We start from the raw sequence: 15,512 nt of genomic DNA on the forward strand, positions 1-15,512 counted from the left end.
TTCAATTTTATTCAATTTTCGGTAAGAGGGAATGGTACTGATTAACCCTTCAGGTTTTTAAATATTTTGATCAACAAGTTCCAACGACATGGTGAGTAATTATCTTGTAATTTCGGAATGCTCCCTAGGTATCTAAAATGTGCTAAATATTACTTATTTTTGAAGTAATTAAAAGAATTACTATTTTAGAAATAAGATAAAATTATCTTTGAAATATTTGCATTCGAAATAAACATTCTAAAAAATAAATTTTTAACATCAAACGTGAAAACGTTCACAAAAAAAACTTACCCAACATTTTGACTAGGAACGTTCATAATTTTGAAATAATTCGATATTTATAAAACATATTCCTTTTGTGTAGGTATTGTAGGTAATAAGTTATAAAACTATCACTCCAATGTTTACACCGTTATTACGATAAAAAAAATAAATATTTTTTTAACTTTCCTGTCAAGAGCCGAAATTCGTAATCATGCAATTTGACTTTTTTTTCTATATAATAATGTACAAGTATAAATTTTTAATACAAACTGTAAAGAATAATTCTTTATCTTTCCAATGACGAACATATCACATACATATCGACGAATTATAGAAAAAAAAAGGAAAAATACTTTTTTAATGTATTGACGCCCCTGTCAGATCTGTCCTTCAGAGGCTATAGTGGAATATGATGTTTATGGCTAGTAATGTCCTTCCGAAGTCTGAAGGGTTAAAAAATATCATCATGGGGAAATCTTCTACAACATGGGGAAAGATTAGAAACGCTGAAATCCGCAGATTTCCGCAAAAGGACTCAAATCATAATATAACTTTTCCTATTTCTCCCTTCTCCATCGCTTATTAAATATATCAACCGAGGTGTCATATCCTGACTAACTCCAGACAGATGTGCTCCTGTGTGTCATCATTCATCTATTTTTGTCACGAATTCTGCTATTTTGGAACGCATAGGTCTCTTGTTCCTGATGATTATCTAACCATGAACCTTAAAAGCCCTGGACAGAGTTATTAGTGCGATTTTGTATGTGAGAAATCTAGAGTGAGGGGAAATTGCCTGGCAGCAGCCATCTTCTTGACTAACTTTTGAAATGATTGGTACGCAAAGTGGTAGGTATACATAATGAACTATTTTTTTGTATTATTAATGCAATTATAAGGGCGAATGATTTTTTTTGGGGTATTCGATGATAATGGGAATAGGATGTCATTTAAAAAGCGTAAGTTTTGGCATGTTATATATATTCCCCCTCACCAAGGCTTCAATTATTTTCTCATTTTTTATTGGGTTCATTTATCTAAGGCAATCATCATAGACAATTATATCTTCCTGCTTATAGGACCAACCTGCCAATGGTTCTGCCGGCGATGGGGAGTATTCTGCTGCTGAACAATTTCGTCAGTGAGAAATTTAAAGGGGAAATCCTATTAATTATTGAAAGACTTCATTGAACCGATTTCCATCATCGCCTGCATCAATGCGTAGTGTAAATATGAACAATCTATTGTGTACTTTTGTTTACACAGTGAATTTTGTTCAGTGGACACTTTAGTTGATGCCACGCCGTCAATTATTATTAGCAATTAAGTTCTCATAAAAAGCTCATTTTGAAATAAACGTATAACAGTTGTCCCCCTGTTTGAACGGTGAGCAGACTTTACTCCCGGTTAAAACTAACAAACGAGGGAGTCTCGCGGTCGCCTGAATAATTTCTACTAAACAATACACTGCGGCTGCAAAGGTAAACCTCGTGGACGGGACCGTAGAAACTCGATTATCCGGGACATGTTTTCTGGAGTCTAATTATATTAAGAGCCTTCTCTATTCTCACCTCTCAGACAAATTCGTTCGCTTTTGGGAACAGCTCATGATCTCCAAAAAATCGTTGTTAGTAAGAGAAAACACCATGTTCTATATTCAAATCTAGAAGTTACCCACAGAAGAATTAAAATGTGCACCTCTCAAAATGAAACCAAAGGTTTCGACCGTAGGTCATTAATAATAATATTATTTTGACAATAATAAAAGAAGATCATATCAACTCACCAATCGCAATTGGTAGAAACGCTAGTCGGTAAGACTTGACTAAGATCTTGGTTCAAGTTCCGGGCGCGACCGTTACCTTTTTTATTTTCTGTCGTGTCTCCGGTTGTTGTTTCTCACGAACTCTCTGATTAAATAAAACTCCGGCTTCAACCAAACACTTGGACGTTTAGTAAGATAGATTTACAATGTGCTCTGATATGTTAATTAGCACCCGACCTTGAGGTTCTTCCTTTATTTATTAACCCCATCGGTCTCTACAATACTCAACAGTTAACGCCATCTATGGGAAACATAATAGACTACTACGAATACTATCTATGGGTGAGCTCTTCCATTATTATCAGGAATATCACATTTTGTGTGTCTGTCTCTTTAATATTGTCATTGGAAGTTGTTGATATTACCATATTCAATGATTAAAATATTACAAAGAGGTGGGTTATAAACTTCAATAAGTTAATCCTAATAATATGAATTGTATTATTAATCCTAACATTCGAGTTGTTAATTTGTTCCAGTGTTGCCAGGTAGTAGTTACAGGTGCACGCAGTGTATGGCATGCATAATAAATAAGGTGTTGGATAAGTTTAGTATTGTGACAGTTAGTCAAACAGTGCGTGATTAATGGATACCCACGCTGTTTGCGCAAGAGCTAATATTAAAATATATATATATATATACATAATAAAATTTGTGATCATTCGCAAGAACTGAGATGTAAGGACCGGCTTAAGACTTAGCACGCACTACGATTATACGCAAGCGGTTTTGGAATAGCTGAAAACGCCAAACCGCATACAAACATGTTATTATATAAACCTTAGTGATTTCAGTACAACCATGGATTTCTGGCGAGCAGCGTGTTTTGGTTTCAAAAGATAGAAAACGTAAACAACGCCGCCGCAACAGGTACAAGGTACATCCACTAACAGATCAAAGATATTTGAAAGGATACTTTTGAAAAATGTACAACGACTTGCGACAGCATCTCCATAAATTTTTAACTATCCCGCAGCCAAGTGGGGGAGTACGTAGTACCCAAAATTACTATCGTCCTTATATTAGCTAAAATACGTAACATATCACTTTAGTATTTTACGTATTCCTGCGCAAACACATAAGTTACCATTAATAATTGACTGAATAATAAGATTTTCTATAGTTTAAAAGCCCATAAGACAGAAAAATGTATGGGGTCGTCGAAAGACCCACTTGGCCTGTCACGAGTTAACTACTACAGATTGTCGATTGGTACTTTTGATAAATTATTACAAGGTGTGGGCCAGTTTATACAACTTGAAGACACTGCATTTCGTACGGCAATATCAACAGAAGAGCGACTACCTACGTTGAGGTAAGAAAACAATTTTTAATTATCAAGAAACGTTTAATTCAAATGCTTCACCATTGAACAGGACAAATTAAAAAGAGAACGTAAATTAATAAAAATTAGGCATATTTTTGCGTATACCCTTAAACAAACTCTTGGTCTTCTGTTAACTGATATTTAAATTTTGTCAAATAATTGGCAGTCGCACTGGCTGGTCTTAAAACTTCTTGCTTAATAATTTGCACTCTAAGTGGTTTTTGTTGCGTTGGTGCAGGCGGTGCTTGTAGAAATGTAGTTGGTAGAAGCTGTGGAGTTGAAGTTGCAGGTGGCTGTGGGGATGGATTCGATGGAGGCAGTGTTTCTGGTGGCGATTGCACGGAATATATTGTATCAATAGATGAGAATTGAGAATATTGATAGGCGCTTTGTGGCTGGGTATATGTTTGAAGATACAATAGTGAACTACATGTAGAAGTTCTTGGTCCTCGATTGTTGTGGAGATGAATGAGAACGTGCTCTTTTTAAGACATTTAGGATTTCAATCTTTGCATAATGCTTTTGATCTTCATTTAATTTACGTAGCATAGGAACTAACATAAGCGCAAAGTTTTTTTCTTCGTCTTCGTCCTCTAATTTCTTGTCTTTTAATATGCCAAGTAATTGTTTTTCATATACTGATGAATCGGTATCTCGAGAACAATTCTTCTTTCGTAGTGGTGTTCTAATGTAATTTCTGGGTTGTAAATTCTGTGCTGGAGTAAGCAATGTTACATCAGCTTCACTGTCCCGCGTAGAAACAGGCGACAATACATTACTGGTCGTTTCTCGTTTCTGCATGGAAGGAATTAGAAAAAGCATTGAATCGAAATGAACATATTTCTTTTTCTTTGGAAGAGCAGGTTGTCCAGATTTGCCTTGCTGTGCCGCCAATTCTTTAGCGAAACAGTCTTTCAGGTTTTTCCATTTCTTTTGTATGGAGCTCCCTGAAACCAAATAAACAAAATCAATATCTTGTTCGCAGGTAACTTGCTACAGGAAATAGCATGAAATCGTTGTACTTTAAACACTTGATTGGCGCCACGACTATCAATTATTTAGCATACAAGCATTTGTGGTTATGATAGCAGCCTATTTATATGAAAGAAATGACACAAGAAGATTGGTTAAACATAGCAAAAGCGCTTTTTGAACAAACGCACTTCCCAAAAATTTTGTCGGCGCAGTTGATGGCAAGCACATGAGTATGGAAAGACCCGATGATACCGAATTATAATCATTTCATTTTAAGAAGTTTTATGAAATTATTCTGCCAACTATTGCTTAAGTGGGTGCATACGGATCCAATAGTGACGCCAGCGTATTCCGAAATTCAATTTTTTGTAGAAAACTTTTAGCAACCAACTGGATTTACCAGAATGCTCTATAATATCAAATCATAATGAAGGACCTGAAATGCCATTTGTATATGTTGGTGATCGTTTTCCACTTTTAAAGTATTTGAGGAGACCATACCCAGGCAGAAAATTATCTATCAAAGAAAAACATATAAATACAGACTTTCGTATGCAAGAAGAACAGTCGAATGAACATTTGGTATTATGGCAACTAAAAGGCGTATTTTTCACAGGCCCGTTAGATACAAGACTTAAACTATGCGATTACACGGTTAAAGTGTGCTATATATTACAAAACTTTGTACAAAAACACGATGGGAAGGATTTAAAAGAAAATTTATGCCAATTGGAACATTCGGAACTGCAAAACTTACAATCAATTAGACTTCGTCCTGGTAATGACGTAATGCGAATACGGAATTTATTCACCGACTTCTTTACATCTCTACCTGGTACATTAAATTATCAGTACAATGCTTTATAACTAATTAATTAATTTCAATGATAAAACTGTAACGGAGCACTTACCTTTATTTTTCTTTCCTGCCTCCGACAAGCTTGCCCAATCTCTGCACACATTTTGATGTACCTCTAGCCAAAGCCGGGCCTTAATATTTCTATCTCTGTATTGATTCAACGATTTATCATATAATACCGGCCTTTTTTCCACTTCAAAAATAATGTTTTTAGACACATTATCGTAGTCTATTGACGTTGTTTCTGAGTCGGACGACATAACATAACCTCTTTATATTAGCACCGCAAACAACGACTCACCGCTGAGCTCGCCCAGTCGATACTGAATCGAAAATTGAATGCGGGTAACCGCTGTGCGTGCGCCAACGTACTATTAGGCTAAGCACGCACTGCGATTAAACGCAGCGGCTTTGAAATAACTCAACCGCGTACACACACGCAATGCGACTGGGGTTTTTAATAATTCTTTTTCAGTACCACAATGAAATAGAATTAAGCAAATCGACAGCCGCAGTTCGTGTTTGTACGCGATTTGGCGTTTTCATCTATTCCAAATCGGCTGCGATTAATCACAGCGCGTGCTAAGCCTAAGGTCTTTAACAAAAGGCTCGAGAAAAAATGACTGAAATAGGAAACTTAATTTCGAATTCTTTATGCGGGGCAATGCTGGGTTGAATCCTGAAAGATGTCAAAATAGCAACGTTTCAAAGTAAGCCGTTTTCGAGGCAAAGAACTATTTATTTCTATAATCGGCCTCAAATAATTCTCACATTTTTTTGTCGTTGTAAACAAATTACAATATTATTTGTAGTTTGTAGGTACCATAACGAGCGTTTGGTAGAATCCTTCAAGCCAAATTTTTAGGAAATGTTACTTTCAGTGTTTTCATACAGAATAGTCTTCAAAGTACAACATGGTAAAGTAATTTTTGCTGATGAAGGCCTTATTAAAACTAAATTTATGCATATTTTTTTAAGCTTATTTCGAGAAAAGCGTAGATGAAATTTCTAAACCCCCAAACATCTCATAATTATAAGTAGAAGTAAAATATTTTGGATGAAAATTATGAAAAACAAATAACCACTTTCGTAGAAACTTAGATTTTTAATTAATTTTACGAATTTGTAAATATTAGTTTTTATCGTCTCCTGTAGTTTTTATTTTGTGGCTTTTTGTCGTTTTTTAGATATAAATCACCTGAAGCATACTTCGCAATGAATTTATAGGTCTTATTTATATAAATTTAACATAAACGTAACATTAATCTCTCCGAAAACTACTTCAGCGTAGCAAGCAGATTAAACTTTTCTTAACACTTCAAGCATATTTTTTCAAGAGAAGTTCAGCCCTTAAGAGCTTAAACGGAGGTTGTCAAGCTTTAAATCGGCCAACAAAAAACGCTGAAAAATGAATACCGATTACGTTAAGAAAAAATGTGTTAATTTATGAAAAATAAAACGGTTTTCTTTTGAAAAGAAAATAGACGCATTTGCATATTAAATAAACACGTTTGAGAAGTCTTAACTATAATTTACTGCTGTACAAATATTGACAGCTGGTTTAGTACGCATGAAATAAATCAGCAAAGTTTGGTGTATATACGGAAACGTCTTGTGTAAATTACATTTATCACCGATAAACAACAAAATATTGCTACAAAACGACATGCTTGATTAAAAATGCTTATTAACTAAAACATAATGCACAGCATATTGTTAAATTGATTCAGAGATAAAGAGTCAACTGAAAAAATAACGCTAAAGTGTATCAAGAAAGCAAATTAGAAGTAGAGGTTCATTAAATTTATACAGGGTGTAACAGCACATAACCGAAGGATTTTAACAAACGATTCCTGACCATATTTTAAGAAAAAAACGTAGACTTAATTCTGCTATCCAAAGATACATTTTTAAAATTTAAAACAAAAATAAAAATGTTGCTAGGCTAAAAGTCGCTTACAATAATGCTTATCGCCAACTATTCCGCCTACCGAGATACTGAAGCGCCACGGAAATGTTCCTGGAGGGACGAGTCACATGGGAAGCTTATGGCGCAGACTACGCCAATCAAGTAACAAAATCATCACTGCCATGGTTGCCTGGATGGAGTCCTCTCTGATGGCTCTCCGGAGACGGGAGATGTGCAAATATCCCCCATAAACGGCTGTTCAAACTCATTTTTGTGTTTATATTTTATCTTTTTTCCTTAAATTCCGCTTTTTTGTGCCTGTCGGAATCACCTATGTTATTACTTACCTTATTATTATTTTTATTACTTATTTTGTATATTATTTCAAATATGGAATGTATTGCATCGCACTACCCCTGCATACATTCTGGAATAAATTCTTATTTATATTTATTTTACACGTCGCCAATGATCCACCTTGCTACTAGCGCGACGTGATCAAGTGATACGCGCGCTCTCTCTCTCTTCTATTACCGTACTGATGGGACGAGACGGAGTGCGTACCACGTGACCAGCTAGGCCACACCCAACTTACTCAGTGTGATGATAATATTTTTTTTACTCCAAATATGCTCAAGAATCCTTCGCATTTAATTCAAGGTAAATAAACAACGGTAAGTTAATACAGATGGATGATAGAGGCCGATTCAAGTATGAAACAGTTAGGGCCGGGTGGGGGATTGGACAGTTACTCGGCTATGACGATATGCGAAATATATTTTTTTAAACTACCACAACTGTCCCCGGAGACCAAAATTACATTGAAACTATTTAATTTATTAATAATTAACGTATCAGGAAATATTGTATATATTATAAATAAGCACTGGTTTAAGGCAAGTCGGGTAATTATGTTGCTACCTGTTTACAAAAGATATTGAAATGTAGCAAATTTATTAATTGTTAGCAATCGCGAGAACAATATAACTCGAATGAATAACGAAAATAAAGACGATTCGATTATGCGCATCACTACACGGTGCGTTCGAGCAAAATGGTCCAGTAATTAATAAATAACAATGGCTAGTAGATCAATATTAAAATAGACAAAAATAATACGAGCTCTGCATTATATTTGTAAATGAAGCATAGTTTACCCATCAGTTTATCGAAGGTCGTGTCTTCCTTTTAATACGAATATTTCCACGCAAAATTCAAAATAAAAAGACGATGTCACATGTAAAAATATAGAGCAAACAATGATAGATCGACTACGATAAGTGAAAAACCACATTTACGCAAATTTAAAAGCTTTGAAATAAAATTTAGATTTAAAATATCAAATTGAAAAATAGTAATGGTTTTGTTTACTAAAAAGAGTTTTAGTAAAGTTATACATAATATAACTACAAATCTAGAAATATTTTAATACGGCTTAAAAAATAAAATAAAAATTCCGTCACTAACCCTTATTTCAGTTGGCACATAGAATGTAAATAAATCTATTTATATAAAGAAAATTGTCTGTGTTTATACAGCGTTTTTTCTGAGAATGATGAAATTTTGCAAACTTGACTTTCAAAACAGAAGAAAAGTCAATGTTAAAGTCTGATTTAGAAAAACTTTCTACAAAGCCCGGGCAACGCCGGGACTTATTAGTTCCTTCTGACCGTAAAGGACCAATCGACAAATGAAATCTTTGAATATACTTTAATCGAATTGAAGAAACATTTTTTTGATATTTTATTCTTTTGTCATGATGTGTAAAATTAATTTTTATTTATTCACGCCTTGAAGACTTTTACATGTATAAATTGTTATAGGTAAGTTTTTCAGTAGTACAATAATAAGTATTTAGTACATAACACAATAAACTGAGTATGAACGATATAAGCAGGTACAATACAAGTTATCATAGAAAGATCCGTTGTACAAAGGAGTTCAATAACAAGAGAACCACATAAGTACTGGTATCATGAAAGAAGTCACAGAGCAATGTGTAGCAACATCGCTGACATTTATACAAATAAACATGAAGAAGAAGAAGCAAAAGAGGATATCTTTTGCTTTTCCGCAAGAGATAAAGGAATTTTCAAAGGTACAAACTTTCCAATGCGGCGAATTCACGTGAGGTATATTACAAACTACTAATACTCGCGTGTTTATTACATGGTCCTATATTGACGAGCACACCATACATGTAAACAGGGCCTTTGCAGCCGAGAAACCTTTACCGAAATTCAACCTATACGTGAAATAGCGTAACTACCTGAAGTCTTGCGTAAAGTTTCAAATTATTATAAGTTGGCACGCTAGTTGGTGTCATGTACCGTGACTAACCTATGTGACGGCTTAAATGTTAAACAACAAAAAGGCCACAAACTCAAGCCCTTTAGAGGGGAGTCATCAAATAGACTAACTTAAACGAAAATAAAGAGCTATTTTTTTAAAATCAACCCGTACTTAAAATGTATTTCAAAACATGTTTTGACTGAGGATTGCACTTTCCTTCACAGGGACTGGGGTCAACCGCGCTAATTGCCTCGCCAAATACAGATATTTATTTCGTATATTAACTGCTGTGAAGTCATCTGATTTCAGAGAAATGCATATGTGTGCATGTGTCCGCGTGTGTGTATGTGATTGCCAAGTAAAAGTTGACAGAATGCATTGCTATGGACGACGAGTTTATCAGCTGAGTTTCAGCTCAAACTAAGTGGGTTAATTTCCGCTTCCAAGATATGGATTCATTCATTATCGAAAACTAAAATTTAATGTAAAAAGATGTATTTAAAGCTAGGACATTTTCTAAATACACTATTACTGATGAGATGCTTTAGCTATGTTCAGTATCCAAATATTCAACGACTTTTTTCACTTTCCATCATCCATTTTACATCTCATAACATTATTGATTGATAATATAGACCAAATAGCTTTGGGCCTCGTGATTGTCAGAGTGTCATTAAAAAAAAACATACTCGTTGTCAGTTGTTGCTTACGGAAGGGTTCGAAGCAGGTGACCAATATCATATACTACCTTTCGCACAAGAGGCTTAACTGCTCCCAACCATCTGAAGCCAGTGGACTACGTCATCCCCCATATGTTGAGAGGCTGATGAGAGAAAGGGGAGGGAGCTGGGAAGAGGAAGGTTGGGAAGTACTATTCAAATAATACCGCTAAAGCCGCTTCAAGCAACGTTTCGATTCTTAATGGTTGTCTTTAACCAAGGCGATACTGCGTGTATCTTATTATGGTAAGTATACATACGCGAACCGACCTGCCGAACTGAACCTCAACTTATGGGAAAGGAATAAAGCAACCGCAAATGGCGCGAAACGTCGCTTTCAGTTGCCTCGTTCCTTTCCCGTAATTCGTGGCTCGGTTCGCGTTTCGGTTCGCAAATGTATACGTACCATAATGTTATTCACATTTCCCAATAAGGCGTTACAAGGAATTTAGATCACTCGACATGAAAAACTAATTGTAAAATAAATCAAATTTTATTTTATTACGGCATTTTAAATAGGTACATAGCTATCTATTTCCTAATACAATCCTTATACATATTAAAAATATATTTTTTACAATAAATCATCCACAATTGTATTTCTTCTGGTAATTCGTCAAATATTTTCATTGCCCAAATGATTGGGCAGAAAGTCATTGATCATCGAATTTTGACTCTGGGTTTTTTTTCCTGAAGGGGAGTCAAAATAAATTTCTTTTACTCTTTAATTGGCTGCAGCTTTAGTTTGTGCTGCAGTTTTTTTATGTTTATTAGAAATTCAATCATTGATGTACGGTCATTAATTATTTTGTAGATTAAAAATAAAGCATTGAACAAAATAATTTATTTAAATGACAAGATATCTATAACTATCTAATATATCTATAATGCTCATAGCACTATTTAATAGTTTTCTCATTTTTTTTCAATTTCATTTATTGTCTCCGTAAATAATAAGAGAGCAGAAAAAAAGGAAACAGCAAATAGTATTAGATCCATTTGCGGACTAGCATCTTATAATATGTATGTGTGTACCTAACGAACGGTAGCGCCACGGTCTTGAAGCTCCTAATGAATATTTAAACGTGTGTACCCTCCATAGCCATATTTTCCAGAACAACGCAGCCGTTCGTAATGCGGCACTGGCCACGGTGTGAAATCAGTTAGACCCCGGCACACTGCAATCATTGCGCCTGGGGATCATTCTCCGATCCAGGCCGCTCGCAGTGGCCGTCGAAAATACATACATTGGTCGACTTTTCTATTCTCGAGTCTCCACAAAGTCATTCCACTCGAACAACGAGCGGGTCGACACCAACTGTCATCGACGACTGTTAAAATCTAGTCTGTTGTATCCTAACCTAAGATCATTTCCCGCATGCTCTTCGAAGGACAAGCATTGTACACATTTACAAAGTTGTTTTAAGTCAAGTAATGGTTGATTTACCGGCGATGTTCGCTGCAATACATAACGTACAGCAATCTAAAGCAGCTGCTTTGATCAACAAGAATGTTCCGCCAGAGCCTCGATTATTTTGCTAATTAGACAGGAGAATTCTTCGTCAGGAATTTTAGGCTTAACAAATTTTAAGTACGTCGGCTGGTAGACATTATGTCTCCATTCATAACACCCTGTTCTTCAGCTCTAAATGTTGAAACTAAGGTGAGTTTATGATGCGGTGACGTTTTACTTTTGGCATTTCAAACTATCACCATGCAAGCGTCAAAAACATCAGAAACATAGACAATATTCACAGGGCTGCCAATATAATCATCAATTCAACCCTTCGATATTCAAGAATACGCATAAATCAAACATTCGACAAAGTTCGTCGAGACGACAGGTAATTTTTCGAATAACTATTGAGCGCTTTTGGAGAATTGAGTCCCTGGGCCACACCGGTTAATCGCGCAGTACTTTTACGCGGTATAAGTACCGGTTCAATTGAAATACTCAAAGGGATAAATGCCCTGATATACTCATTATTCTAATTATACACGCGGGAACAGGTGTTGAATGGAAGCGCCCGCTAACTATGCACTTTACTGTTGAGCGGTGCAGAAAAAACAAGCTTTTTTAATATGGCTCCGGTTCACGATACCCTGAAAGCGACACATACTTGAAAGAATCACGCGATGCAGAGTTTTTAAGTATGCATATGTATTAATTAATGAATAGAGCTAGGGCGTATAGAACGGATCAATCTAAAAATGAACATATCAACACAAAATAGGTGGCTAAGCGGGAATTTAAACCTTATCGCACATCTACATGATGAGTGTTATTGTTAGTGGCTCGATTTCAAATATTACATGACGTGGTGCATCGCCTTAATATTCGGAGGTAAGATTTATAGAATGAGCGCGGCCAAATCCATCACCGAACGCCCGGAAATCTCTATCGCTCAGGGTTAGTGGGGAAATTAAAATTTCTCATCGTGTGTTAATTTTAAAGTACGTAAATTAATTGTTTAAAATCAATTTTTTTTTTGAGATCAGCAATTAATTGGTGTACTAAATTTATTAATTGTCTATAAAGAACCTTGAAAAGGAGAGTAATAGATGAAGGTTAAGATTACCACTATTTTGAACTTGTCATTAGACTGTAAGACAATTCAATAAAGACGAAAAAAGAAGAATCAGGTGAGACGATGTTAAATTCTATAATATTTCGATGATAGGTTTTTGTAAGAATTCACTGATTTTTTTCAACACTGGTGCATAGTCGAGAGACACGACAAACGCGTTCCCTACTTAGTACAATTCCATTTTCAGGGATATGAACGGGTTGTTTTTACGGCTCGTTCCTGTACTCAACTGGTCGATTGTGGAACGCTTTTTTTACGCTTTCTTCCCTTATAAAAAATGTGGCTTCTCCGTTAGACGCTATTTTGTCGCTACGCCACTGCGTAAAGTTAATTTAAAAATAATGAATATGGTTTCAAGCATTTTAGACCACATGACAACTTTCAAACAACTTTCAACTACTGCGATAGATACTTGGAAACAAATAATGTAGTGATTTTAATCAAATTAAAAAAAGGTTTGTAATATGTACAAATACCACACCGACAAAGGGAATTTTCGGTACTTAATTTTAAAATCAAATCCCAGGAGTCGAGAAGGTGGAAAGAGGTGAAACAGCGGGAGCACGATTTCCTTGCCGTTGTGAACCCATTTGCGATAATAATTCCGCATTAAGCAGTGTAAAAACAATCTTACAGGGCTCTTGATGCAGTGGAAATGGGGTTCAAGAAGTAACTATCCCTGTTCAAGCAATATCCTAACCCGTAGCCAGACAGTACTAAACCAAAATACATTAATATAGTTAAATGTTGATAGCTCCGTTGTAGAATCTCCCCCTTTCTCATAAACGAGGCATGAGACAGAAAGCGAAGTAGTAATGGAGTAACTTCTCATAGTGCACAACTAAAGGCGAACCGTTGATAGCTCCGTTGTAGCCTGTCCCCTTTTCTGGCAAGTGACGCATGTAACAGAAAGGGAGGTTGTAACGGATCTCTCGGTGGCATGACTCTAGACACTAGACAGTGGATTCTCTCTGCGAGGATAGAGGGAACGAACTGAGCTATTATTTTTTTAGAGTGCCGTTTACAAAGCAGGTGCGGGTGCAATCTAGTCCCTCGCTGCACTTTTATAAATAGGTAATACGATGAAAAACAATTTTCACAACCCGCTACGGTAGAGAATCATAATAAAAATTAGTTACTCGTAGTAAACGTGTAAATAATGGACTCTCACCATTTCTTGTACTTAAATAAAAAGTGTTTATCTGAAAATAATCATTTGCATATAGTAAGTAGACCGCCATAATTTTATTTAAAAAAACTCTAAATTACATTGTATTCAATAAAATTCTATATCAGTGATAATGCTACCCATCACCTAACTACTCTGTGACACAAAATTATGTTGTATATATAATTGAAATCCGATAAATGCATCGCCTACGATTCACCGCGGGTAAAGTTCACTGCCAAAAATTCACCGCGTGTAAAATCCACTGCCGAAAATTCACCGCGTGTAAAATTCACAACGGGGAAAATTATTTTCCATAAGTGTGTTTTTTTAAACTGAAATAATAACCAAAGACGTACTAAGTATGGCACTGCATATTATCTCAATATTTAGTTATTAGATAATTGTAAAAGTGGTTTATATATTTGTACAGCGCCCTTGGGGCGATTTGGAACAAAAACGGAGTTATATAAATCATCCCAATTTAATTATTTTTAAAATAAATTAAATTAAATACCAGTTCTTTTAAGTCAGGCTAGTTTAGAACTCGTTAATATGTATTATACCATTTATTACGAATCCGTGCACCAACTTTGTATGAAACTATTTAATACTGTACCTACCCGGGAACTTACTACATTATTAATCCGCCATACCGATATGAATCTTAGTCAATACGAGTTATTAGATAGTTTTCAATTTGGGAGGCGGGTTTGGGTACCGCCGCCCCGGGAACCATTTATTGGATAACCAACACATCTGCCATAGATCACCCCAAGTGGCAAGCTACGTTTGGCGATTTAGCAGGGATGCCTGGGTTCATCGGGTGAGGCGTGTTCAGGATATGCCTGCCCGCCAGCGGCGTTACGTGCTAGATTGGGAGAGGCTGGTTTGGGGATACCCTTTGACGTCTCCAACTGGTATTCCTGTCCACCCCTCATACACTTTTCCTTCCCAGAACTTAATCTACTTAAAAAGATCCTCTATCTTAAATATATACTCGTGTATATATTTGCAAGCATTGTTACTAACATTGCAAGTGAGTAAGAATAAACTCCTGATGAGAAAGACAATAATACCACTGTCTCGTACCTGCAGCTGTAAGTAAGTTTAAGCACAAAGTACACCCCTTTATAAAGCTGCATCCGCGTTCGCGTGTTTATAAAGAGATTTGTTAAATTTTGCGGTTGGTGTTGCAAAACATTTAGTAGATACTTAGTTTCGGAAACAATCTTTATTCAATTTAGAAGACTGAATCTCTTAAGCTTTATAAACAATATAAGGCCAAAAGTTTGATAAAAAGTCGATTTTTTTTTGAGAAGCCGCCATTTTGTCAAAAAAAATAATTTTGCTCTGTCCTTTGATCAATTAGAGGAATATTTATTATTATAAAGAAATCCGTTTGGTTTTTTCATTTTAGATGATCCAGTCTAAAGATATGATGGTCACCGCAAGATGCCTTTTTGGAGTACAGCTATAGCAGCTTTCAAAATTATTATTTTTACAAATAAAAAATATTAAAATACTATAAAGTTACCATAATATGTACGAAATTTTACTTTAATAAATTAAAAAAGTCTCTTTAG

General features: G+C 35.5%; 2 protein-coding genes across 2 annotated transcripts in view; both read right to left on the reverse strand.

Annotated features, from left to right (window-relative positions):
- Positions 1-15,512, reverse strand: part of LOC149422905 (mannosyl-oligosaccharide alpha-1,2-mannosidase IA-like) — a 565,758-nt gene that overhangs the window by 418,233 nt on the left and 132,013 nt on the right. The window lies entirely within an intron of this gene.
- LOC149422906 (uncharacterized) lies at positions 3,495-5,510 on the reverse strand. The gene is made up of 2 exons (XM_089632348.1): positions 5,303-5,510; positions 3,495-4,363 (listed from the first exon to the last, which is right to left on the reverse strand). The coding sequence occupies exons 1-2, from the start codon at positions 5,508-5,510 to the stop codon at positions 3,843-3,845; spliced, it is 729 nt and encodes a 242-aa protein (XP_089488474.1). The 3' UTR covers positions 3,495-3,842.

This window comes from Hesperophylax consimilis, chromosome 6 (assembly GCF_061612785.1).
Source record: "Hesperophylax consimilis isolate HC1 chromosome 6, BYU_Hcon_1.0, whole genome shotgun sequence".
In the NCBI taxonomy this organism is placed as follows: domain Eukaryota; kingdom Metazoa; phylum Arthropoda; class Insecta; order Trichoptera; family Limnephilidae; genus Hesperophylax; species Hesperophylax consimilis.